This window comes from Anser brachyrhynchus (genome assembly GCF_964034855.1).
Source record: "Anser brachyrhynchus genome assembly, chromosome: 3".
Taxonomy (NCBI): Eukaryota; Metazoa; Chordata; class Aves; order Anseriformes; family Anatidae; genus Anser; species Anser brachyrhynchus.
Window position 1 is genome coordinate 78,053,015 of NC_137696.1, and position 27,377 is coordinate 78,080,391.

At 39.6% G+C, this 27,377-nt stretch overlaps 1 protein-coding gene across 10 annotated transcripts in view; it reads left to right on the plus strand.

The window, feature by feature from the left end:
* BEND3 (BEN domain containing 3) overlaps nucleotides 1-27,377 on the plus strand; it is a 156,608-nt gene that overhangs the window by 52,012 nt on the left and 77,219 nt on the right. For all 10 annotated transcript variants that reach the window (XM_080586964.1, XM_080586961.1, XM_080586971.1 and 7 more), the window contains exons 2-3: nucleotides 709-840; nucleotides 25,522-25,720. In XM_080586964.1, the coding sequence (XP_080443090.1) occupies nucleotides 709-840; nucleotides 25,522-25,720 (331 nt within the window). The remainder of the gene's footprint in view (nucleotides 1-708; nucleotides 841-25,521; nucleotides 25,721-27,377) is intronic.

Sequence of the window (27,377 nt, forward strand, 5' to 3'; positions counted from 1 at the left end):
GAGTGGTCACTTAGAATCGCTTTCAACAGATGTTTTTGCGGGCAGAGAGAACAGGCTTCCTTCTGACCCCAAATTTAAAGGTGCATCATTTGAAACAGCTCCTTTTTTTAAAACAGCCTCTCTCTAGTTCATTTATCTTTTACAATTTTAGCTTTTATTTCACTGTTTTCATCAGTTTCTGCAAAGTCTACTCCTGAAGTACTTAGACATGTTGTGTGTATTGTGTCGTCTGGTCATAACCACTCTGATCTAAACACTTTTATTTCAACAGGTTATAGACTTTGGTCGTACTTTTCCAATTTTCCCTTTCTTCTCTTGAAGAATGAGACTTCTTTTGCTTTTTCCTGTACTTCAAAAAACAAACTGAAAGCTCTTATGTTTCTGGTACAATATATCATTGAATTATCTTGAAATACTCCTTTCATGACATGACATGAAATGCAGGACATATGCTGCTGCTTGGAAATAAACAAGATTTAATCCTGATTACTTACATTGCTCTGCAATATTAATATTTCATTGTAAGTTATAGGTGAAGGATGACAAAAGATCGTGATTAATAATTGCAGCTTATTTTCATGTAAATGTGAATCTTATAGACTTGATGAAATGATAGCAGCCGGAGGTCTGAGTCTTTCTTCTCCGCTTCGGTATAACCAGTGAAAATAGGTTGTAAAAAATGTGCTTTTTTTCTTTCCTTTTTTGCAGGGGTTTTGTGTACGATAGCCGAAACAATTTACAGATGCGAGGTTTGGTCGTATTGCTCATTTCCAAAGCTGCTGGACCCAGCACAGCAGAACTCTCTTTCCAGCACAACATGGTCAGTGGGATTTATTCCAGGTAAGTAGTAAATTTCTTTAGCAAGATACACAGGGGTGCATTTGATAGGCAACATCATGGTGATACCAGATCATCTTAGTGGCCTGCTCAGTTGTTAAGGAAAATCAGTACTTAGCTAATTACAAATCTTTGTTCGTCTGGGTTATTATAAACTTTGCACGATGAAAATAATTTCCTACCCTTTGTATAACGCTTATAATATCCATGCCTAGTTCTTAATTAGGGTATATGGCACAACCTAATCAAAAAGATTTGAATCAAGATAGGTATTAGAAAGCTTATGTTAAGAGGTACTCAGAATAAAAAAATAATATTTTTCAATTGAGTATTTTTGTTTTGAGTTACTCAGGAGTTATTTAGGTATACCTACGTACTGGAATTTTCAGAATCGGATTGCCAGTCTTGTGGAGTACCATTTTGTTTCACTGAGAAAATAATTTTTGCTATCAACACTTTGAAGGATATTTTACCTCGAAAGGGCAGTGTAGAATAAAGTTTTTTACCTACCACGTGTCACAGCTGAATTACTGAGCCTGCCATTAAGGTTCCTCAGGCTCTCGCTGAGATAATCTAGTTTCATCAAGTTCCTAAATATCTTTTATGTATTTAAAGTCAATTACTTAATACTAGTAACAACAGTAATCAGAAATAGTGGTTGCTCTCATTCATGTGTTTGACAGTTGTCTCTTCCACTGAAAAATAAGTGAATTTAATGAGTTCTGGTTGAAAATCTGCACAATTTCAATTTTTGAAGTCCTTTTGACAAATTGTGAATGTTGCTAGGTTGAGGGAACAGGCTGTCGTATTTTCAGTTAGCTGTGTTTCTGACCACTATAGCGCATTAAATGAGGATGCACAAACTTAGTGACATGTTTGTAGCCTGACTTGTTTTAGAAATGCAGGGATAGCATCTTAAAATTGAAAAGACCAAAGCAAATAAAGGCCTTAAAAATATATATGTAGTATTTTACAGCAACGGAATAGAGAAGGAAAATATATATGAATGGTAAAGGACAGAAATGAGAATAAGTAAGAAAAAAAGACAAAGATATAAGAGTCTCGTTAAGGAGGGGCTGTGTTGTCCCCTTAGCCATTTAATTCCACTCTTGTTTGGTTTTGTCCTTAATGTCCCCTTAGGGTTGTAACATTTTTATATTTATATGCAAATGATGCTGTATGAGAGCATAATTCTAGTTAGTTAATTATGGTACAGGAGGTATTTTAGTTGATTTTGTAAATGATTAAAAAAGTTTACCTTAAGTGTGTCTCATAAAAGGAGAGAAAAAGCATTATGTTTTGATAACCAAGTTTTTGAGTATGATGATTCTCACCATGGAGGTAACTTCTGAGCGTTTAAAGCTGCCACTGGGAAGGTGACTAGTGGAAGTGTTCATTAAGGAGCAAATAAGACCTTGAATTAATAATGAGCCAGTTGGTGTAAATGGACATCATTGGAGCTATGCCAGTCCAACCAGCTGAAAATCTAGCCTAATAATCTAAGTTTGAGCAAGTCAATAGCCATTATAATATCTAGTTTAGAGTTACCAAGGTACTCCAGAAACGAAGCGGTTTTGAATATGCCCACACAGGTTCACTTAAGGTTCATTACTCTCTGTGAAAGTGATAACTGTGGAGTCATTAATTTAAATGAATTTTCAATGGCACTTTAGATCTGTAGCGTGATGTAAATATGAGCAAACTGATGCATGCTAGCAGAGTGCCAGTGCTTTGTTTCATTTTGTGCCGTGGTGAGCCAGGTCTTGCCTTCTGCTGAAGTCACTGTGGGCCTTGCTTTTGACTTGGAACTCTTCTCTTTTTATAATGAGCTTGTGACTGTGTCCTTTTCCAAATGCACTCTTAAATGTCTGTCTTGTTTCTGATTATGATTTATCTTAGTTTTAGCTTTTTTTTTTTTAGCTTTAGCTAAGAGAACCAACAGCTTGTAAAACAATGATCTTAAAGGGCCTTTGCAGTTGTTTTATGTATTACAAATAACGTTTTACAAACTGCTTTCTCCTGAATAAGAACCAAAGGACTTTCTTTTCCCTTAGTATGTTCTAATTTCCTATCTTGGTTACAGTCTAATTATACATGGTGCGTGTATTAAACCTGTATAGCAAAGTCTATCCCTCAGTGATACACAGTGAAGAAATGTGCTTAATCCTTTATTGTTTATACACATCTCCAGCTTTGGGAGTATTTTTTTGGAAATACATTCTTATAGATTTTCAGCTCAGCTGTAAACCATACAGCTCTTTTTTTTGTTGCCATGCCATATAATTACTTCATCTTTAAATATAATATTTTGCTGGAAATATTATTTCTGGCACTGTAACGAGCATCTTCATTGCCTGATACTTATGTGAACGTTATATTGTGGACTATTAGCTGGGATATGGCTCACTTGATTTTAGAGTACTTAGTAGTGATTAATTAATTGCATTCCTGAAATCTGAGCATGAACTAAGTTGTTCCAGTACTTGTCAGTGATTGCACCAGCCCAGTCTTTCTTTTCCCTCTGTTTGTGTTGGAATCGGCTCTTGTGCTCTCGAAATCTTCCATCCCATGGTGGATAGCCAGGTTACATCAGTCCATTATATCTGGTACTACACTAAACGTACAGTCTGTGAACAGGAAGATGTGATAGTACCATAGTTATTTAACATAGAAAACTACACGCACACAAAAAAGGACTTTTTATCTTGGGATGAGACTTGTTCTGCATAACCTTCTTTCCCTATTTGATATCTTGAATCACAATATAAATGAGCAATGCAATAACCATAGTTAAAACATAAGGAATTGACTTTGGGATAGACAAAATTTTCTTTGTCCTGTTCTCCCAAACTCTAAATATGTCAATTCACAGGACAATTGACCTAAATGTATAAAAATAGACTAGCTAGCTGCTTAACTGGCACCTGTTTTTTCTTACTGGTACACAACGGAACAAAACTGATGCCTGCGACCAGAGAGCAATCTTTTTCTAGAATAATGAGGATTACAATTTAGGTAGTTGCAGGAGCAGAGCTGGCATAGTGATATGATGCTGCCTGTGGCCAGCATTGCCTCCAGGTTTGCTTGGCACTTCACAGTTTGCAGATGTGGTCTGCCCACATTAAGCTGGGGGGGAATTGTGGTTCATTTTGCACAAGGATATCACAGTAACTGCTGGTTACCTTATGAGTCATGCTGAAGATAAGGAGGGAAGCGTTATAAATGTCTGCTTGGCATGCTTTCCTCTGTGCTGCCACCTCCCTGTCAGGATGCCAGCAACCTGATTTTATTCCTATTGGCGGGGAAAGGAACATGACATTACTTCCAGCTCGGCACCAGTGCTCCCAAAAGAGGATGCAAAAGAGAAGTAGCATCATGATAAACAGCCCTATTTCAGCTGCTGGACAGATTTCCTAAAATCGAAACTTTCTGCTGGTCTCTTACCGTTTAGGTGAGTATTTCCTTGGCTACAGAGCCATGGCAAATGCAGTGATGAAGTGCAGTGCTCACTGCAGGGTATGCAAGCAGTGTCATGTAAGGGTTGGGGTCATTGCCTGAACTCAAGCAAAGTATGCATCCTGTATTCCCTTGGAACTCCTCCCTGTTTCTTCTCTGCTGAAGAGAACACAAAATGCACGCTTGAGTTTAGGCAGAATCTCAGCAATTGTAATTTATCATGCTAATAGTGTCAGAGAACACCTCAGACATAATGCTGGAGCCTAGAGCTGAAAAAGAGCTTTGAGACCCATTTCTGAACTTGTGATTATGCTAGAGCTCAGCGCTGCTCTCTGTTGCCTTCTTTCAGAGCAAATCCTACTTGGATGGTCAAGGATGCAGCTTGCTGGGCTTCTGCTGTGCTGCTGGAGGTTTTTGATTAACCAGGATCGTATGGTTTCTGAACACTTCCAGCTTTATGCTTCATAGCTGAGCTAGATTCTTACAACTGAAGATACAAAGATGGGCTTGTTCTCTCTCACTAAATACCCAAAGGGGTATCTTATGCTGTTCACGTCTGGCACTGCCAGACACTATTGGCTGGGGGCTGAGGAATCTCCTTGGCTTTATATTGAGCAACAGATTCCTCACGTAGCCTCTATATTGCAGCTAAAAGTGCAAGTGATGCCAAGGAACGAACTTATGCCATTTCTTCAGGCCTCAATATCCTTGGCTCTACTACAGCAAGTTATTTTCTTCTCTCTTACATGTTTTGCATCTTTTTCTTTTCTTCTTTCCATTAGTGCCAGTTTCAGAAGTACCCTCCAGCACTGACACCATTGCCTCATTGCTTCAGCTCTGCTGATTCCTTTGGATACAACAACGATTTTGGAACCAGCACTGATGCTTCCAACAAAAGCCCATTTGAAGTGGGAGTTAGCAGCCGATACTAATCCTTTTTATGATAATTGTGTCCTTTACTCATCAGGTTCCAGTAATAATCCTTACTAAGTGCCCTAGGTACCTTTTTATGGACGTGTGTGCTCATGCACATACACCTTTGTCATTGTGGATGTATCCAAGTCTTGTTGGCACCTCCTTTAAAGGAACATTGATTTGAAGCTTAAAGGTCTCTGAGAATTACCAGGTCTTGTCCGGACTGTTCGTTCATCCGTTGGTTGCTTTTTCTCTGGAAGTTTCTCTGGTTGCAGGAGGGTCAGGAGACCTACTGCTTTGTCCCTTTGCAGTTCCATGTAGTTTACTCCCAGCTTTTATTTGCTAGATATGGAAACAAAGAAAAATTTTCCATCCCCCAGATTTTCAAGATTAGTAACGTGGGCTGTGCCCAGACCTTCTGTGAGAACACAGGTGTAAAGCTCTTGTCTCTCTTAGTGACTTCTGGTGGGATATCCCTGTGTATTTGCAGGGACATTGGGAATCTCTTCTGTTTCTCATAGATGACAGCTCACCATCTGCAGCTCTGTCCTTTCTCCAAAACCTGTGCCATGGCACGCATAAGAGGTGATGCTGTGCTTGTTAGAGCAGTCTTTAATTGCTGCGTGCATGAAAGGCAATCAGGCTGCCCCCAGGGAACTGAAGCTGTGTGAATGATGCTGGTTGGACTCTTTCAGACTATAAAGTTAAATAAGGACCAGTGTAGTCCAAGGCATAGAGGTTATATGCTTATTACAGTATGCGCTTGAGATCTGTGTTCTGCACAGACGGACATTGGTTTGTTGACTTCTCAGTCCGTCCTGGGCTGCTGTTGAGCTGGGATTTTTACGGTTGAGGGGAAACCAAAATGACAATAATCTGGTTTGAATAATTAGTGTAACAGCATATGAGGTATGAGAACACCTTCTATGAAGAGTGAGGAGAATATAAAGGTTGTTCCACTCGGAGTGATTAACAGAATACGTGCTTCACGTGGATGTGCTCCTTGGGCTCTGCCTTCCGTGAGAGCTCCAGTTATTGGCAGGTAGCCTCCGTCCTGCCCTTGTGAGTGCAGATGAACAGCTGAGAGCTGCTGCGGTTCTTGACTCAAGCTGTTGCATCTCCAGTTGAAGCAGATGACTACAATAGCAAAGGGCTATTGGAAAAGGTAACAGTTACTCTGGTCTTCCTTTCAAAGGAAGGAAGGAGAATGCAAGTCCATCACAAAGCCTCTTGGTTAATAAGCTGTGGCAAGCATTAGCAAATTTGGTGAAGGTGAGATCGGTTGTATTGTTACAATGTAAGTGATGCCTAGAGATTTTTTTGACCTGTTCACTAATAAATTGTAAAGAAGCCTTCTTTTTACCTTGCACAGATAAGTTTTTAGTTTCATATTAGAACCAATTTATCTGTGAACAAATTCTGTTTAAGATTTATTGTAAAAGACAAAACTTGGATGAAATAAAATCAAAGAACCTCCATACAAATGATGATTTTGGTACCTACAAAAATACAAAGCGCGTAAGAGTGTGACTTCTCACCTCATCTTCATCCCTTGCCCTTCTCTCAGTTTTTCTGTACTCTGAACTCTGTAGTATATTAACTTGGAAGATTGGATTTGAGTGTTTCTTACCTCCGTCTTTGGAAGTAATAAATGATGCCTAACTGTGGACTTCTGTCATGAGAAGAGTACATCCAGAATTGCAAGGTTTTTTTTTCATTGCTATTTGTCCGAGTCTATCAGTTATGGAAAACAAAATTAGACTTACCCTGACCTGGTGCAGTGCAGAGGGAGTGGCTGAGAACCAGAGTTTGGGAGACATCACTCTGCATTACACCTGTCCCGATCTGTGGTGTAAATCACGATAGAACGAGTTTAAACAAAATAAAAAGTGAGAAATGAGAAAGATGTAGTAAGAGCAATAGCCTATGTAGGAACTCAAAATTCTAAAAGAGCAAGGCTTTTTTTCTTTTGTATGGTGTAAGTATGCAAACTGGGAGTTTTAGCGCAGAATAGCTGTTGCGCTTTAAATTCACACTGCCTTATTGCACGCAAGCCCTGGGTCTCAGCTGCAGATATTGCAGAGATTAATCTTATTAATGGAATTGCTAATTGGTGTTTGACTTCTAATTATAGTAACAATAGGCCATAACAATCAATCCTTACCTTTACTGGGGCACATTAGGTCTCTTCATCATAAAAATGATTTCCTTGGGGACTTCCTGGTCTTATTCCTGTCTTCTGGAGGGCTGGCTTTCAGTGGAAATGCAGTATCTGAGCTACCATGTGCTTTTGAAGCTTAGCTAATTAAATGGTAGAGAAAATGCATGGTCCTAAAATATTCAATATCTAAGTATAATAACTAGTATGATGCTCTTGACAAAACTACTTGTTTGAAAGATAAACGGGAAAAGTATCTGAAAATATATGCAACGATTCATCCCTGCCTATGGCAGGGGGGTTAGAACTAGATGATCATTAAGGTCCCTTCCAACCCAAGCTGTTCTATGATTCCATTCTGTGATGTCTTTTATAATCGTTAGGAAGTGTACAATTTTGTTCCCAAACCTTGGTGGCTTTCCCTTAGCTTTTAGTAAGAGGAAATCTAAGCGATTATTTTAAATTATTCTGTTTAGTTTTAAGCTTTACAGGATAAACCCTGTGAGATTCTTCATCTCATTTACAAGATGAGTCTCAGGAGATGAAAAGCACATACAACTTGATTACATATTCCTATTGATCATCTTCCACCCACAACAATAAGAATCAACTCCAAATACAAATTTAACAATATTACTAATTCATTACAATCAGTTCTTTTCTTCATTAACTTTTTATTGTTGTCAGCATACACGGCATGTACAAATACAGCAATTATGTGTTGAATAAGAAAAGGTCCTCTCTGCACAGTGTAGAATAAATCAGAAGGCACGGAAGTAAAGCTATTCATCAAAGATTTTGGAAAATATGGACTCAAATCTTCTTCAAAATAAGTCACTGGATAAAGGAGCAAGATAAACTCAGTATTTACTCTACAAATGAGCTTTGCTTTTCAATAAAGGAAGTAATTTTCAGTATCTTAGAATTCACAGTAGAGAAACCATCCTGTTACCTGCTGTCTGTCCAGCCCACCCTTTTTCTGGAGGACTCCTCCTCCTACTGCTCGTGAAGCAAGTACTGGACTGCAAGAGTTTGCAGCACAGCATACAGCACTAGAGTGCACTGGTGAAATTTTGCAACAGGTCAGTAGCACCTAAGGGAGAAACGAGTCCTGCTCCTCACCCTAGAGGGAACTTTTCAAACAAAGCCCTGGTGGTCTGTTGGAAAGAAGACCTAACACAGCCTTCCTTTGCAAAACAATTCTGTTTGAGAACTTTTCTGCTTTCTTTTGTGAAGAAAAACCTGCAACTATCGCTCAAGTGCAGCCCATGCTGTGATGAAAGCATGCAACAGCTCTGAAATGGCAACCGCTTATACCTCAGAACTATGATGCCAATATGACCAAAAGTAACTGTATCTTTGATTTATTTGTCCTGCAATCCCAAAATACCTCCCATGCTTTCCCATATGCTGAAGTACCAACTGTCCTCTTCCCAGGCACAACCTATTAACTCCTCCCTTGACAAATTTTACAGTGCAATTACAGAGTTTCAATACAAATTTCTGCAATACTCAGAAAGTTGTAGCAATATGGAGTTAAGTATTCCAAGGCTTACTGTACCAATTAATTTGTTTTCTTATATGACTCAATACACTGATACAATGTAACTGAAGATATTGCAAAACTTTTCGTCTGCTGGGGTGGAATTGAGGGGAAGGTCCTCATGTTCCACAAGTTTGATCTAAAACACATACTGATCTTTGGTGTGATTGGGTATGTATGAGGACTATGCTATTTCTCTGTCAACATATTGTTTCGGGGTGGAGTTTAAATATGGGTGAACCTGACTACTACTGAATGATACTCTTCCCAGCTCTAAAGGTATCTTTTTCTACTTCACGAGATTGTGTAAAGACAATACAGTGTCTATTCCCTTCCAGTTGAAATAAAGGGATGTGTTAGAGCCTGATCATGTTATACGTTAGGAGAATGAACCTTTTTGCTCCCTTCACTGGCGTCTGGTCTTCAGCTTGTAGTAGATTTTCATGTGGGATTTGACAGTTCTGAGATACTTCTGAATAAAAAAATCCACAATAATATGCTTTTTTCTTTTGTAGGGGAAAATATGTCTGAATGTTCTACCTTTTGACCAGAAATTCACAAACCCTTTAAAATATTTTTTCATTTACTGAAGACTTTTACAAGAGAGGGTTATTTGCACTGTATGTTACTTTATTGAACAACTGCTAAGACCAGCGTAGACAGGACATTGTGTTGCTGGACAGAGAAGCTTGATTGTTTTTACTGCATTCCAACGTAAAGGCAGGTGTGTGAATACACACAGACAGTAGGAACATAAGGAAAAACACAAGGAAAAAAAGAGAAGTTACCAGTTATTGTAGAGCTATCGCCCAGGTTGTTTAAGGTTGTAAGAGATTTTCTTTGGCATGACAAACGGGGCAAGAGCAAAGTGTCTAACTACATTTTGGTGGAGTTTTTTTTCTTTTTTTTCTTTTTGAAGATAGAGAGAATTTGCAGTTGAATCTTGGTAGAATGTCAAATCAGAAGTTCCTTAATTCAGAAACTGAATTATCCTCAAGGGGTGACAACTGAGTAGGGAGATAAAACTCGTTAGATTGACTCTCTTTTAAGTAGACATTGACTGTGAAATAAGTCGTGCTTATTTCAGTGCATTATTTCAAGCATCCTGACATCTTCGTTTGGTAGATCTTCATCTTCACAAGCAAAGTGGTTTATATTTGATGCAATAGTATAAGAAAAATTACTAAGGAACAATAGCAAGGATTAACTTAATGGAAGTGACTGATTAATAAAAATGAATCATCTTTGCAGAAACATTTCAAATGGACACGAGGTGGTATTTCAGTAGATTGGAATGGAAAAAAGCCCTTGTTACCGTTGCACCTTCTTTATTAGAATAAGAGGAAAGTTAAATTGTTACCTAATAAAGGGTTTTAGGAATGGGTGGATTGCAAGGCTAGCAAATCCAGATTTGAAGTTAATGGTTGCATTCGGAGTTTAAGTTACTAGAAATATAAAGGATGACAGTGATTAGTGATTTGAGAACAGAAATAAGGAGTTAGAAAATCAGGGATAAAGATTGCAATACTGTATTTTAACCATGTTGTATTTGAGAAGGCGGTTAGGCAGTCAAAAGAGAAATCAGAAGGATGGATGATGTTTTTTCCTAAGGCTTGCAGCAGTTGAAAAGTTCTGATCAGCACTGACAACATGATTATGGAGCATATTCGGTGCACATGAGATTCTGGGGGAGCGTGATTGCCAAACTCTTGAAGTCTTATTAAAGTATCTGCAATTGGAGTTTTTTGTTTTAATTTTTCCAAAGACTTGGCCAAACTTTGGTAAATTTTTGTGGAAAGAGAAGATGTAGCCAAAGAAATTATGCATCTAGTATTTCCAGAAAGGGAGGAAAGATAGTAAAGTTTCAGATATTGTACAGTATTTCTGATTTCTTTCTCATAATTACTGTGTTTCACCAAAACAGTGTTCTGTGGAAAGCTTACTTCAGACTTTTATAGCTGAAATTTCATTCTGGCTTTTGATACCTGTGCACCAAAACCAATTCATGTGCTGTTCCAGTCAGCAAATTGAATTTTATCAGAAATGTAGTAGTGGCTACAAGCAATAACTGGCCCTGTTTTGTGGACACAGGTAGGAATTCTGCAGAAATCAAGTTTGTTCTTGAAATGTCTCCCCACCATTACTTAGGGCTTAATGTTGCTTGAATTCGTTATTGTCATTTTACCCTTTATTAAAATGTGTAGATTGAATCATTCTGGGATGAAAGGACCAAAGAATGAAAGCATGAGATTTAAAAATATTTAGTTATACCAATGGTATCTTAGTAAGTAGTTTTGTTTATCGAAAGACACAATTTCATAATTTTACATGATACTTCATTTGCATAAAACACATACTACTAATAATGACAAAACTTTGCAGACATCAGTAGCCCCAAATGCTTGTTACTATGCTGATATGGTCCCAGCAGCAGCAGTCGTTGCTTTGCTCCAAAAGGTTTATTATCATTTCCCTGCTGGTGATTCTGTCAGCGCACCTGGTGCAAGAGGCAAAGTCTCTGAGAAGTCTGCTGTCTCCCTTTAGCTATCAGTCTCATTCCTTGCACGTCGCAGGCAGTACCCATCTGCTGCATACTTCTGTTTTGTGAAAAGTGAAAACATTCCTATAGTAAACCATTTAAATCTATGGTGTTGTTGTCCCTATCCAATTCTGCACATTGAAAGTTCAGGGAGGGAGAGGAGAGCAGGTGTGATAAGCACAGTTTTAATTGCTGAGAAATAAAAACGCAGTTACAAGTGCTCGGAGTAGGACAGGTTTCCTTGATCGTTCCAGGTATCTGTGGTTGTGCAGTCAGTGTGTATGTTTTCATTTTTTTCCCCCCTGTGGGAGATGGATATTTGTTGGTATTTCAGAATATACATTATGTTTTTATATAAGCATCATAAAAATTGTAACTACCTGGTATACTCCATTCTGGTAATTCACATATATATATGTTTTTGTTTTTTTTTTTTCTGAATGCCTTTTTCTCGTGCAGTTAGACATACGAACCATCTATTCTCTTTAACAGGACTGCTCATTTATCAGGTTTTCTTCACTGCATAAAAAAGGTTACCTTCTTTTCTCTTGCATAAAAAGGTTCAATGTACTTCAAGTGTCATTAGTAGCAGAGCTTTAATGTCAAGGTTACTGCACCTTAACTTTCAGCTACATTGAATGCAATTACAGACAAACTCTTCAGCGATATTTCAGAGAGACACTCGGAGTGATAAGTCATGCTGGCTTCTGCTGGTGGTACCTGCGTAGTTGACAGTACGTGGTAATTCTGAGTACTTCTGTTAGGTTGGTTCAATCTGCCTTCCATACTCATTGAGAATAGAACGATAGCTATGCTTCAAAGTCTTGGGGGGCTGAGAAACAACCAATATATGGTAAGAGAAAATATGGTCATAAAATTATAATACATCGGGGTATGTCAGGGCACACTGCTGGCTCGTGTTGTTAGTAACCTGTTTCTTCTGCTTATCTGCCACTAAGAGCTATTTCCCTTTGTTTGTATCCTTGTAATTGATTTAGTGTATTGAAATATTTCAGGTAAGTAGAATACAGAATAGACAAAAGTAACTTTTAAACAAGGATGTGAAATTTGTTACGGAGTAGATGTTGCATGAGGTGTAACTGGAGGATACTTGCTGTGGAGGGACTGTAGAGCAAATCTGAGTTAACCCTGGCTGGGTGGGCATGCTGGGTGGTGCCCACTCGTTCCATAGGCAGTCTGGCCGACACACACTGCTGTTTTAAGGGAAGAAGTCTTTATAATAAAATTTCCAAAACAAAATTCCTGATTTTCTTCATTGCCATGTTCCTTTTGACTTCTGCTTTGGTGTTAGCACCATCATACAACCCACAAATTAATTCTTTGTGCCTCACTTTTTGAGTTTTTTTCATTAACAAATTTTTTCGGGGTCCACGTCTTACCGTCTTTCCTTGCATCACGTATCCTAACATCTATTTTTTTCCAAGGTCATGCTACTGCAACTGTTGCTGAAGCTTTTGCTCACCTCCTGTCTTACCTTTTTTTGGACTCCTGTTTACAATACCTGCAACTCATGTCAGTATGTCAGAAAGAAAGCCTTTAGCTCCCCTTCAAATTCTTTTGGCTTCATCTTCTTCCACCCTGTCAAGTTCAGACATCTTATTTTTACCTGCAGAGTTTTTCAACGTTTTGTATGGCTGTTTTAAGGGCACAGTGGGAGCTCTGCTGCTTCAGGACTAGCCATAGCATTGATCGCTGCGCAGAGGTCTCGTGATGTGCTTGCTACCTTCTGCTTCAGAAACATCATCACCTCTTCTGTGCTTGGTCAGTTTTGTAAAATAACTGCTTCATGTTAGAGACATGTTTCTGTCAAATAAGTGAAAAATAGTAATAAAATATAAAAAATAAAAGATCGCTGGGACCACTGGGGAATGTGCAGTTATATCCAGTGTATTTGCATAGCATGCATAGACTGGGACGAGTGAACAGAGAGAGACGTTCCCCCTGCAGTCAGTGGGCAAGTTGTCCTTCTGGTGGCGAAATTTAGTTGCTGGCTTCGCTAAGTCATGGTCTAGAATGATCTCAGCAGCAGAAGCTAGCTTCCCTTTGGCAATGAAGAATTGGATTAACTGGCAGCAGAGGAAAAGTCCTCGCTGTAGAAGTTGAGGGCTGGAATACAAACTAGAGCGTCAGTTCCCTTAGTCTAGAGAATGTCAGAGATGACTGGCTTTTGTGCTCGGGTGCTCTGGCTGTCTGAAGAGGTAATCTGCCTGCTGGCACGGGGGCTGGCTGGCAGGCAGGCACAAGATTGGAAGGCAGACGTGGGTAAGAAGAAGAGGAAAGTTTTAAAACAGTTTTAGATGGATTTCTCTTTTTTATTTATTTATTTATTTATTGAAATCCCTATTACATATTTAAAATCTTTCAAACAATTGCAAAACACAGTTAGTATTTGTTGGATAAAGTTACGAAGAAGTTATCTAGGTGGGATTCCCAAACTGGAAATACTCTGCTGCTGTTTCTCTGGGTTCTCTAGCCAGTGACCAGAGCATTCACTTAAGATGCAGCAAGTCCCGGTGTGGCTCCTGCTAATTTGAAAGGATCCAAATTCTCAGTCTCCTCTGAATTTTTGGTAGAATCCTCTACACAGAGGGACAGACAGTGCCGTGGTGGGGAATGGCCAAGGAAGTTATGTTTCACTCCCGGTAACCTCCCAGAACAGGAACTGGAGCCCAAGTGTCCCACCTTACTCTCCTGTAATCTCCTTTTTTTCCGCTCTTTTGCCATCTGGCTGAATGAATAATTCAGTATTTTGTGTAAGGACAGAACAGCTCAGCAGGAGTGACTGAGGAGGGAGAGGTGCAAGGATACCCCAGTCTTGTGGGCAGGGAGGTTGTCTGATGCGAGACCTGGGCTTCAGGTGATGCTCTGCGTGCTTCAGAAGAGGAGCCTGGACAGAAAAGCCCATTCTCTTCCAGGTCCCTTTGTCACTCGGTATGTGTGCAGTGCATGCGGGGCTCAAGTCCTCCATGTCTCTCATGGTTGTTTTTTTTTATTTTTTTTATTTCTGAATGTTGGACATCACTCAGAGTTTGGGAAACATCCGCATGTTTTATTTTAATCAATAAGACTCACCCTTTTCTGTGCTGGCAGATATTCACGTTTGCCCCAATACATCTTTTCACCCACATACCTTCTTATAAACACAGAAAGGTAGGAAAATTTCTCCAGCAGTCATTCTTAGCTGCAAATCAACGTATGCAGCTGGGTGGAAAGGTACTTTAAATCATATCTTGTAAGTTTAATCTCAGAGAAGGCACTCAAGTTATTTCAGGCAACTGTGCTTTTAACCTACTGTGCGGGATGGGTTGCCTTTTGGGCACTTAAATATTTCCATGCTGTTAAAGCAGCAAATTGAAACACAGGTGAGAAAGTTCAAAGCCAAGGCCGAAAGTTCAGCTTCAGCTTTTAGCTTTATGACTTTTGTCACTTTGTGTCACAACTTAACTGTTGTTTTCACTTAGTTTTATTGAGTAATACAGAGCTTGCTCATTTAAAAATAGTCTGTCTTCATGTCAAATCTCCGCTTACGGTGAGTTTCGCTCTTTTTTAGTGTCCTGTTAGAGAATAGCCGAGAGAATAATAGATTCCAGGGACCTTTGATCCACCATTACTGTAAAATAAAAATAAAACTTTTTTTTTTTCCCTCTGACCATAATGATTTTAACCTTGTGTATTAATTTGAATGGGCTTGTGGGGGTAGAGCCTTAAATGAGACACAAATGAAGGAAAAATTGCTAATGTTGCCACTGTATATCTAATGAGCACTGTGTAATAAACCATAACCTCTTCAACATTTCTGAGGAAAATGGTGTGATTATTTTGGATGGCTGGCCCTTTGTGTATGGCTCATTACCATCTGGCATAATGTGTATTGATATAGCCTGTAATTGTCAACTCTTATTTGACATGCTGCCTTTAATAAATGTGACTTGCATGGCTAGAACCCCCTAATGGTTATATGGAAAACTGTAATTAAAGAAAACATGTATACTTAGGTAAAATATACACCCTTATATACATAAAATAATGTCGTAGATGGGCTTTGTTTTTCTTTATCTCTTGTCTTTGTGGGAATACTTGCACGTATTCCTAGGTTAGTACAATACCAACCACATCTCGTTACCAGTGTGGGTGCCTAAACGTGTAAAGATGGAAAGGAATTCTGGATGAAGGTTGTTTCCTTTTGCAGAGCATGCTTAAAAAGGATTTTTGAAATGCTTATGCTCTGCGTGTGGTAAGATAGAATTAAACCGTGGTAGTAGAACAGGTTCCCAGCCTGCGGGTGGCTTCGGATGCTCTCAGACTGTGAATGCGAGGAAACTCTTAACAGGCAAAATAGTCATGGTTTTGCTGTCTGTACTGAATAAGGGGGCTGAAATAAATGCATTCAGAAATCCCAGTGCTGAAAATATCTATACCTCCTTAAAAGCAGGCTGCTCGCCAATAGTGTGTTTTCAGATACAAGGACCAACACTAAGTGCTGCCAAATCGAAGTTGTCTTTTGTTTATTTTCTGAAGTTTCCTTCCCTTGGCTTTACGGTTCATAAATACGTGAATAACTGAGACATCATTTTGATAGTTTATCTTGCGATACAAAAAAGACCATAGGATTTCCCTAACTTTAATCAGCTCCAATACTTGTGCTTAAGTGGCATTTCATAAGGTGTTGTCTTCAATTTTGCCAGTGTTGGAGAGTCCATCGTCATTCCTTTCAAAAGATTTTGCAGAGTGCCTTCACCTTATTCTTCTGATTTTACTTAGGTTCAAACTACTGGATCGTGTTTTATTTTTGCCTGATAATCTGGCTGTTTTCTTCTCTTCAGTTTGTTTCTGTAGTCTAGGTACTTGAACCTTCTTTAAATAGCTGTGACCAGGTCAATCTACAGATTCAATATCAGCCTTCTCTTTATGTCAAACGATCAAGTTTCTTACTTTGAATGTGAGTCTTCTTACACTTTGATTGTTAGTGTGACTAACACCTTTCTTGGCTTTCCCAAATCCCACCTGAATGAAGTGCAGTTTCCCAGTAATGATTTGATTGCCAATGGAAAACAAGGGTTGATAGAAACACTACTTTTGCCAGTATTTTTCTATTAATTTATTAATGGACTGTATTAGCCTTTTTCGACTACAGTGGTGTCCTGGGATCCAGTTAGATCTAGCTGGCTATCTAGGATGACTTGTTTCTCCAGCCCCTTCCCACCCTTTCCAAACCTTGAGTGTTTTCTTCCAAAACAGTCCCTTGTCCTACAAGCGTATAGTCTGCTTTCTGTAATTCTTTTTATTTTTTCAATGCATATTTTCACTTGAGAAAAGCATATTGAACCAGCTCAGCTGTCTCTGTATTGAGGATGATTCATTCTCTTTGCTGTTTATCAGCTGTGTCATTCGTTTCCTGTTGCCTTCCCTCCGGAGTGCAATTTCTCTGGACCTACTGACTATAAAATCTTAACCACTGCTGTTTATGAGTGTTATTATTCACTGCTGGTCTAGAAGATATTTATATCTGGCTGTGTAAATATATTGCTTAGGAATATAACAGACTTCCTAAAATCCCGTGCCTTTGTGTTATGTTTCTGCCCAACCCTACTTAATGGAGCATTGCCGTTCTTAAAATTCCTTTTAGCTTTGAGGGGGTTTTAGTATATCCTTTTTAAATTGCCTTTGCTTAGCTTCCTGTACATCTTTACATCTTCTCATTCCTTTATCAGTTTCCTTCCTTGCTTAGTTTCCCTGATTTGCATTTGTTGCATCCATTTTTCAGTTTGTTTGAGCTAGAGAGGGAAGGGAATTATAGCTGGTTTGGCTTTGTCTAAGCCATGATTTTTTGGCTTTTTATTTTGTTTTTAATCAGCTTAGCTTTTCTGACTGGGGAATTGTGGCCTTTTGGTTATATAGCAAAATATTCTTGAATTGTTTCCAAAAACTCTTTGTGTTTTTCTGTTTAATTTATCTAACAGATTCAGCTCGTTTTATCTTTGAAAATATCACTTACTTGTATTAGATGTCTGAATATTATGGATCCCATTTATAAAGAATGTTTTTATACTGTTAAGGCTTTGATTTTATTATTTTCATATAAGAAATGTATTGAGATCGTGTTCACTTGTATCTAAATTTTTAGTTCTGATATGAACTCTTTGTAGCAAAGTTTTAATAGAGAATTCAAGTTGAATGCAACGTTTCTTGTGCTAGGAAATTTGCATTAAAAAAATCAAAATAGTAACATTACACTATATTGCTGGTATAAATGAATGAGTATCAATAAATTCTCATGCAATATCTGCATCATTATTTACCAAAGGAGAGAAGTAGCTGTTTAAGGAAGTAAACATCTTAGCTCTTGGTATGGCTTAATAATTGCACTTTTTATGATCTCCATAACTCTTAATATAATGTACAGTAGACACCAACTAGAATTTGAACTTGTCTTTCATTTATTAGAAGTTTAAGTCCTGATAATTGCCTTGTAAAAAGACAATACTGCATTTGACAGCTTTAATTCATTTTGGAAACATGAATCTTCCCACATTGATTTTAAAATGGGAATTATAGTATGTGATTTTAGTACTGCCAAATTGTAATAAATTTGACAATTTGCTTATAAATGAGTAGTTCTGATTTTTATTACCTGACTTCTTAGCATCATTGCTTAAGTAATCCAAGAAATCTCTTTTCTCCAGATCTAGAGTCTACTTTTTCTTCACTAGCTGTGCAGAAAGGGTTGCTAAGAAAATTAATTGATATCTTCCTTCTTAGTGTTTTCTAGTACATGTCAAATCTCTAATAACTGGAATGGGATACGTTATTTAGATTTCTCTTATCTTTGTCTATAGGGCTTTGAAAACATACCTAGACCTGCCACCACCTCTCACATCTGGTTTGAGCGATGCTAGTGTTCTTTTAATGCTTGTCCCTTGCACAGTGTCCTTTGCATCCTTCTCATTCTAAAAGTCCTTGCATGACAAGGACTGTCGTCGTGGCGGGTGTTTGGCCTCTTACCTTGTCAGTCCCGCCTGCCTGGTCGTGATATGTTCAGTCGGTTGCATGATTTTACTGATTTTCTCTAGTTTCTAGATCTCACAGTGCTTAGGTACTTCCTCCTGATGTTCTCTTCCTTGCTAGTTCCAGCCCACGTGCATCCCAGCCTCCAAGTCCTAGAAGACATCAGTTTGTCTTATTGATTCTGGTGGTATTCTTCTCTGGCTTTTTAAAAATTTATTCTTTATTTTATTTTTAAAACTGAACTTGGTGTGGTGGTTCTTACCAGAGCTTTGTCTAGATTCTCTCACCTACTTCCCAGAAATGATGCTTTTGCTCCCAGGCTGGGAGTCTTTTTCTTTTAGCCTGTGTGCTCTGAAAAAGGAACTGGCCATGATGGTGCCACTCAGTAAAAGAGAAATGCGATGTACTGTAGCTTGATATCGCTGTTACTTTGCTGGACACTGACACCAAGTATAGAAGTAAGATAGAAAGAGCCTTCAGACTCTCAAATTCACCAGTTCGGGCTTCATTTTTCTGGAAGGTGCAAATGCAGGCTGCTTGTAATTCATGACGGGCAGCTAGCTCCAAGGCTGGGTGGCTCTGAGCTACGTTGCCGTGAAAGCAACAGCAGTGGTGGCCAGGGCACGTTGCTGGCAGTAGGTTGGAAACTGATGCAAAATGGTCAAATTTCCTGTTGCTGTTCAGAGTACAAAAGAATTGGTTGTTCTACAGTGGACCCAAGTTAATCATCAGCGAAGTAACAGACTGCCAAATATCTTCCTAATTCTTGCACCAAAAAAAGGAACAGGAGCTCGAGTTAGGTGTCCCTACACACAATGCCTAGGGAAACGGGCTTACTGAATTCAAGTCAACATCCGCACCCTAAAAATCAAACTTTTTCAAATCCTATAAAGGGACGAGGGAAGAGCTTGCTAAAGCAAATGAGGGGGGGAAATAAATTAAGCAACATGTCAGTGGTGGAGAATTACAGAAAGAAAATTGAAGCCCTTTCCAAAAATGAAGAAGGAAAACATGAATGAGTATGGGTAGAAGTTTTCCTTCAAAATCTTTGTGATGCTAGGAAGGGAAAGAGATGAAAGAGGTAAAATAGGCAGCTAATTGGAAAACAAATTGATCACAGGAGTGCAATTAAACAGCATACTCAATAAACTTCATAGAACTGATGTCTTTCGACTTCATTTATCCCTCAGGTGGAAGTTGACTCCTCCAGTAGCTTAGTGACTGAGATAGGAGGAATCACAGAACTCTTAGTATCTGACCTTGTTGAAGGATAAAAGTAGGTAGATATTTTCTGCTGCATGACAGATACATGAATCATGGTCGTGCAAAGAATATTTGGTGCTGTGCTTGAGTCTTGTGTTTCATCCTGAACTTTTTTCCTGCTAGTGAAACCACAGCACCTGCCATACGTGTTGACTAATTCAAACACCTTTCCCCATGCCTTTTGAACTGCTTGTAAAAGAGACTGTGCACAGAAGATGAGAATGAGACTTTACATCACCATGACGCTGTTCATTACTCATTATACATTGTTCATTTAATCATGTATTTTAACTGTGGTGTTGACTTTGACAGGTGAATGGAAAAAAGAACTGTAAGAATTCCTACCCTTCGTTTTGCTATGTAAATAAGTGTGTTATTTTGGTGCAGTATAAAGACCAAGGCATACAGAATCAATTTAAATTTTGTGCGTACATTTTTTTGCCCTTACAAACATGGTTCTTTCTGTTCATTGGCCGCAAAAAATTAAATCAGCTGCTATTTCCAAAGTACATTGTCAGTGTTAAGATTATAATTTTAATTCTTCCTTTAATTCTTTTTAGTATGTAATTTTCCCTGAAAGAACTCTATTAGTTTTCAGATTCATAGGTTTATATATAGATTATTATAGTTGTCATTAAAAAGTACTAGTATCTATCCCAGTTTATTATATTTATTAAAAGAAAAAATCTGAATGGAAGGTTGTTCATCCAAATGTATCCTATGTGTATTGAAGGGAAGCTGTTGGGTTGACAACTGCAGACAAAATATTCAAATCTTGGGTGTATAGTGTTAGTCACTTTCATTAAAAGTTTCAATTGCAAGAGTTCTTAAAGAATTTTTAATCTGTCCATTGAATTGTCTTCATTCAAAGCAGTTGTTTTCATTGCTGAGAACTTTAGAATATGGATTTTACTGTCTAATATGCCTTTGGTCCATTTTTCTAAAATATTATTCCTAGTATTAACTATAAGTAAGTGGCTCTTTGCATAACCTACCATTCTTTGAGGGGGGCAGTGTATTTCTGATGGTTAGCTGATGAGGAAAGGTAAACTGACTCATGTTTTATAGCTGTTGCTGAGAACTTGAGTTTCCATCACAAATATTGCAGAGTATTTAAGCTGAAATACTCTTTTGTTCACAGCAGTACAATTGAGCTGCCTAATGTTTCTGTTTTATCATAGGTTTTGCAAAATGCTGTTTTCTTTTCAGAGTAGGACTTGAAATTAAGGACTGAAGTCACTCATAAGAAATCCTCAAGAGATTGTAGTGGCTTATGTTTCCTAGCTGCAAGTATTTAAAGATACCTTAAGGGAGGCTGTAGCGAGGTGGGGGTTGGTCTATTCTCCCACGTGCCTGGTGACAGGACGAGGGGGAATGGGCGAAAGTTGTGCCAGGGGAGGTTTAGGTTGGATGTTAGGAAGAACTTCTTTGCTGAAAGGGTTGTTAGGCATTGGAATGGACTGCCCAGGGAGGTGGTTGAGTCGTCATCCCTGGAGGTCTTTAAAAGACGTTTAGATGTAGCCCTTAGTGATACAGTTTAGTGGAGGACTTGTTAGTGTTAGGTCAGAGGTTGGACTGGGTGATCTTGGAGGTCTCTTCCAACCTAGGTGATTCTGTGAAATTAAGGACTGAAGTCGCTCATGAGAACTCCTAAAGAGACTGTACTGGCTAATGTCTCCTAGCTGCAAGTGTTTAAAGATAATGCAGACAACAAGAAGGATATTCAGGGTGGCAGGAAGGAACTCTGCAGAATTAATTTTTACAAGTTGCATAGGAAATTTGCTGTAAAAATCTATTTTGTTTCTACAAAATTTTGTTTCAATATTTTGCCAGTCCCCCTTAGCACTTAATTTAGTTTTGTGTAGGCTCCAAATTTTGCGTTGAAGTTTGCAAGAGATACTCATCTTTGTAATAATAGCGATTGTAGCAATAATCCTGTGATGAGGCAGACTCTCAGGCATACAGACAGGAAATTTTAATGCAAACCAAAATTGTTAAATGCAGTTTCTGAAATAGAAGCATATTTAGTAAGTTTCTGCATTGGTTCTTTATTTTCCTAAATAAATCTGGTGTTTATCCGAACGTGGGTTTTATACAGAAACTGTCTTCCTTGCTTGGGCTGACGGAGTCACAGCAGCAGGCTGTTGCATCTACTGGGTAACTTTGTAAGGGCAGATCTGAAGGATTTCCTGAGGCATGCTCAGCACTTGATCAGAGTTCACCAAAACATACCTGAGTATCAAGGATCTGTGTTGAGTTCACTGGGGCAGGGGAGCAGAGAGGAAGAATAGATAGGGCGCTTCTTTTTCTTCTGGTGAGAGGCAATAGTCTGTAGAATTAAAATTTGTATTTTCCTAGTATTTTCCTGAAAGCTGCTTTTTCACAGTCCCAGAGTCAGCATAGTTCCAAATGACCTAACTAAAACGGTGTTCTGTTGTTGTTGTTGTTGTTTTTTAAATTATTTGTAACATTAGTGTTTCCTTTGTGTTTTCCAGGCTCACATTCCCAACTTGGAGGTGCTTATAACCTAATGGGTACTTTATAGCAAGTGTTTTACAGAAATTTTTGTTAGTTATGTGTGTACTAAACTTGCATGAACAAGGAGTCGAGCTGAAAAGCGAGGCAATGTTGATGCTGCTCCCTTTTACACACCATAGGCAAGGAAAGTCTGTGAATAGAGATTTTCATGAAATAAAGAGTAGAGTGAAAACAGATCTGAGTATCTGTCCAAGCCTCTATACCAGCCTTTTTGGAATGAAATTACTGCACGTAGGTTGATTTTTGGAAGGGGAGAAAGAGAAGACTGAGGGATGTGTGGGGCTCAGAGTGGTGTCATCTCTGGAATTGTGACAATTGTGGTGTCTGTAAATCGAGTTTGTGGAGCAGCTGGGGGTGGTCAGCAGGGTTTTCTTGCCTCGGTGGCGAACGCCGTGGAAGGCAGGTGGAAGCGTGGTGGCACGTGGTGAAAAAATGCTTCTGATTCTCAGTCTGCTTCTGTTCAGAGACTTTGTGTGTTGGAAAAAAAAAATGACTATTTTCTACCTTGCTACGTAAATGATTCATGTGGCTACCGCTCCTTTGTTGTGTGAGCCTGGGCTCTGGGGCAGCAGCAAGGAGTTCATGAACCAGTTGCTCGCCTGTTCCTGCCTTTGTGCTCGTATCATATGTTGTCCTAAGTCCAGCATTGCATCAACATCACCTTTTTGTATTTTTGGTTGGATGCTGGCCTCTCCAAAGTCATGTTAAGAAGCCTCACGTGTCAGTAGCAGCACCGTGGAGTCCGTAGTTGTGCCTCAGTACTACGGGCGTTATCACAAAAAATGTTAGGAAATATACTGCCTGGGATCTCTACAGTGGCTTTGGTTCCTATGGTTTTAGTTAGCTAGAGAGAGAGGGTGGAAGAGCAGTGCATAAGATCAGAATTAGACACAGATTATTTGCTCTCGTTAGCACAAATAATGTGAGCATCATTTGGAGAACAAACGGATTATAAAAAATGAAATGAAAACATCCAGATCCTGAGCATTTGCAAGGCATGACACTGATGTATTTGTGTAACCTTTTCACGAAGAGCGATGCTGAAGTCAAAGAGAGGATTTAGATTTCCTTCATTAAAAGCTTATTAAATGAAGAAATGGGACAGTCGCTGTTTTGCTCCCATCCTCGGGGGTCACAGAGGCGGGCCCGATCTCCTCGGGATATTAATGTCTGCTTTCAGCTGGGGGAAATGAGCCGTCACTTGGGCTGGCTGCAGCTTTATGTGCTCGTCACTAGGGATCCCCATATGTCCTGGGATCTGCGGCAGGACGCGCTGCGGGAGCGGGGCGCTCATTGCTATTCATACCAGGTAGCTCGGCTCAATCTGCCCAGAGCAAGTCTGTTTCATGTTGATCAGCTGTCCGTCTGATAAACCGAATTGATAGGGACATTTCCTCCAAGGGCTGCCCTGACAGTGACAGCAGGAGCATCGGGATGTCTTGTTAGTCTTTTCCTCCGAGCTCGAAATTTTATTAACCCTTTGGTAGAGCCAAGCCGGGGATGGTTACGGTACCGCTCTGCGGATGTAGGTCGTAGGAGTTTCTCCCTTTCCTCTTTGAAAAACAATACTAATTTTGTTGTTGGGAGGAAGAATGGCTTGCTCTTTCATTTTCAGATTGTTTTTCTCCACGTGAATCGAAAACGGTGAACGATAAAGGCAGCTTTTAAAACAACCTCGGGTTTTTGTGCGTGACAAAATCTGCGGGGAACCGCTGCTTGTCCTCTCCCCCCAGCTCGTCTGCCTCTGGCGTGCCTCGGCAGGCTGCTCCCTCCTGGGAGCTGGCACGGCCCGCTGGCCTGGAACAGTCGCTGCTGGGGCTCCTCGTGTCTCTGATACGTTGGGGGCAGAAGGTTAGTTTAGATTAATAGCATTCGGGCGGGCGCGACGCATCTGCACCATCCAGAGGAAGATTTTAATTTACTCGACGGTACGCCAGTGCTGAGGCAGAACCTAACCTGAACGTGTATCGGCAGGTGTATGTAGGTGTGAATGCATGGGACAGCTGAGTTACTCGATAAATTAGTGCTGGGCCATTTTGGAATAAGCACAGAGAGCACAGCGTGCCTGTGCACTACCAGGTGCCGTTCAACTCAAACTTAAAGGCCTTAGTCATCGGACTAGGCGAGGGCATGCATTGTTTTTGCTCATACGTGAAGCCTCAGTGACACGAAGGGATCTGCTTGAATCAGAGGAAATGTGAACGTGCTGAAGGCTTCGTAAGAGCAGGGCCTGTGTGCACCAAGCTGGGCGGCATTAACAGGACGCTGCAGTGCTCAGTTCCTCCTCTCTTCACTCGGGTGCTCTGTCTGTCCGTCACCCTCTGGCGGGTGGGAGCAGAGGAGTGATGGCTGGGCTGCCCAGGGTGGTCACTGCCTGGGGTACAGGGCTGAACTGACCCTTTTCCAAAAAATAAAAAATAAAAAAAAGACATAGAAGGCAAACCTCATCTCAAGAAAACAAAAATACCGTGTGTGGCAGGGGTTTCTCCCAGGGATGAAGCTCCTAAATTCAGAGGGTTTAACGCTGTGCCTTGGAATAAGAAATGATTTGCAAGGCTACCCACATCAAATTAAATCTACCCTTGTGCTGGACCACCACCTTTGTGTCTTCTGACTGAAACCACTACTGAAATGTCACTAGCACAACATTTTAAAACGTTCAGCTGTTTCTCCTCTTTCCCTGCACCCTCCCCCCTTGATATTATTGAACTGCAAGGTATCCTGTTATTAGTTTAGCTCTAATTTGAGTAGTCATTTACTGCAGCATTCTTACGGTGTTCACATTAGCTTGCTCGTGAATCCCCTGCTGATACATCCTTTGTTCGTTCCCATCGGTGCTTTCTGCTTGGCATTTTCTTCATGTCAGTGTCCCTCAAGCTTCTAAAAGACAAAACAAAAAAGAAAACACTGTGAGGACCATATTGATTGCTTGGCTTTATTTTGCCGAAGAATTCAAACAAAAGGCAGCTTTCTTCCAAAGGGAACCAGGGGTACCAGCAGCTTACCTGGAAATGCTTAGTGGCATGATGCGCTTCTTCCCAGTGCTTAACGCATCCAAATTGCAGCTTCTGGAAGTAAATAGAAGAGCTGCACGATAATTCATAAATTATCTGCTTAGCATATAGCATGACCTGTGTTTTTTGTTTGTTTTATTATTGTTATTATTATTTATTTTATTTTATTTTACCTAAGAGTCTATGTTTTATTCGTAACTTCAGAATAATTGTACTTTTTCTTTGCTTTCAGTCAAAGAAGTCTGGCGGAGATTACGGAGCTGATCCACACTGCCTTTCTGGTGCATCGTGGCATAGTAAATATCGGTGAGCTCAAGTCCTGCGATGGCCCGCTGAAGGATATGCAGTTTGGGAATAAAATGGCTGTTTTGAGTGGAGATTTTCTTCTAGCAAATGCTTGCACAAGCCTTGCTCAGTTGCAGAATACCAAGGTAAAAAAATAAAATAACACCTTTTACTGCCAAAGCAAGTAACTATTAGTAAATCTTCCAAAACAGAGGTCCTTTAAAAATCAGCTTAGTTATGGTGTGTACGTATATATGGAGCGTCCTTCAAAAATCAGCGTACTTATATTACAGCTGTAGATGGATTGATGGGATGCTGCTGTTGTGAGCGTTTACCGCTGTCCTGTAGGATTACTGTGCTGGGGACTTCAGTGCATGTCCTGAAGCAATGTAGCCATAGATAGTGCTGGATGAGCGGTTAGCTTGGTGAATTTAAACTACGTGCTGTGGCATCCTTACGGCAGGTTGGAGTACAACCCCCTTTGGCAGACTGCCAGCTGAAGGCACTTCTGGTCTATTTTGTTCTACCTTGTTTTTCGTGAAAGGTCTGGCTATATCTTAGAGAATTTCTGGGGGAAGAGGCTTCTTTTCTTTGCACAGCTCTCTGGTGACTTTTTACCTGTAATAAAATTATTTTGCTAGGCGTTTGGGCATCCTTGAGTGTGGGATTGCCCGATTAACATGGATGTACCGGCTTCCAAAGGGCAACTGCAACCCAGCTGCTCTGCAAAACTTAGCAGGCAACGTTTTCCATGATGAACAAAAGGTGTGTGTGTATGATCTTAGAAAATGAGACTTGATGGAGAACTTGAGAGACATCTTTCTAGTCGGTTTGCCTGTCCCCAGATGGGATCATCAACACCAAATCATTCTTGATGTGTGTTTGTCTGGCTTGTTCTTAAAACCTGACACAGTGGAGAGAGATTCCCGGGCATCCCTGTGCAGGCTAGTGTAGCACCAGCATACCTGTGTATGGCTGGAGAGCTTCGTGCTCCGAGAACAGTTCTTTGCAGAGCCGCCTTCACACATTTGGAGATTGCTGCCATATCTTAAAGTAAAATAAACATACCTGTACGATTGTCAATAATCAACATAGTTTTTTAATCCTGAGCTTAATGAATTTTTAGATTCTTCTGCTAAAGCCCCTCGCAGTGGTAGTTGAGTATTTCCATACTGCGTTTGATCATCAGTGTGACGGTTGCTCTCAAAAGTCGTGTCATTTCGTAGCACAGAGCTGAGATTCAGAGGAAGTGGAAAATTAGGTGTCAATCTGTTGGAATATTGGGTTAAGCGAGGAGAACTGGGAGTAGGTATTAAAAAAAAAGTTTTAAAGAGTGCAAAATTTTAGCTGTGCCATAATCAAAATGTGTTGTAATTGGTTTTAATAATTGTTAATTTGTATCCTTTTAATTTTTGGTACATAATAAGACTCTCAAGACAAGGCAAAGGATTTAACCCTACATACTTTTTGTTTTGTTTTGTCTCCACTGAAGAGGAAAGTTTGTATAAAATGTAGCACTTATTACTTTGCATTTAGTACTTCATTAAGTATTGCAGCAGCAATGTATAATCCCTTTGCCAGGAAGCAAGCCTACAGTGAAATGAAACACAAGTGCAAAGAAACATTTTTTTTTTTTAAGCAATCATTATACTGCATGTTGGAAAATTCTGCCAAAACATTTTAGCACTTTTTTTCATTTTTCTGACATCTAAATACTTTCATAGCTTCTACATACGATAAGTGGGATGCCATTATGGGAACTGATTGACTTAGTGAATTATTCTTTTTCATATGTCTAACCCT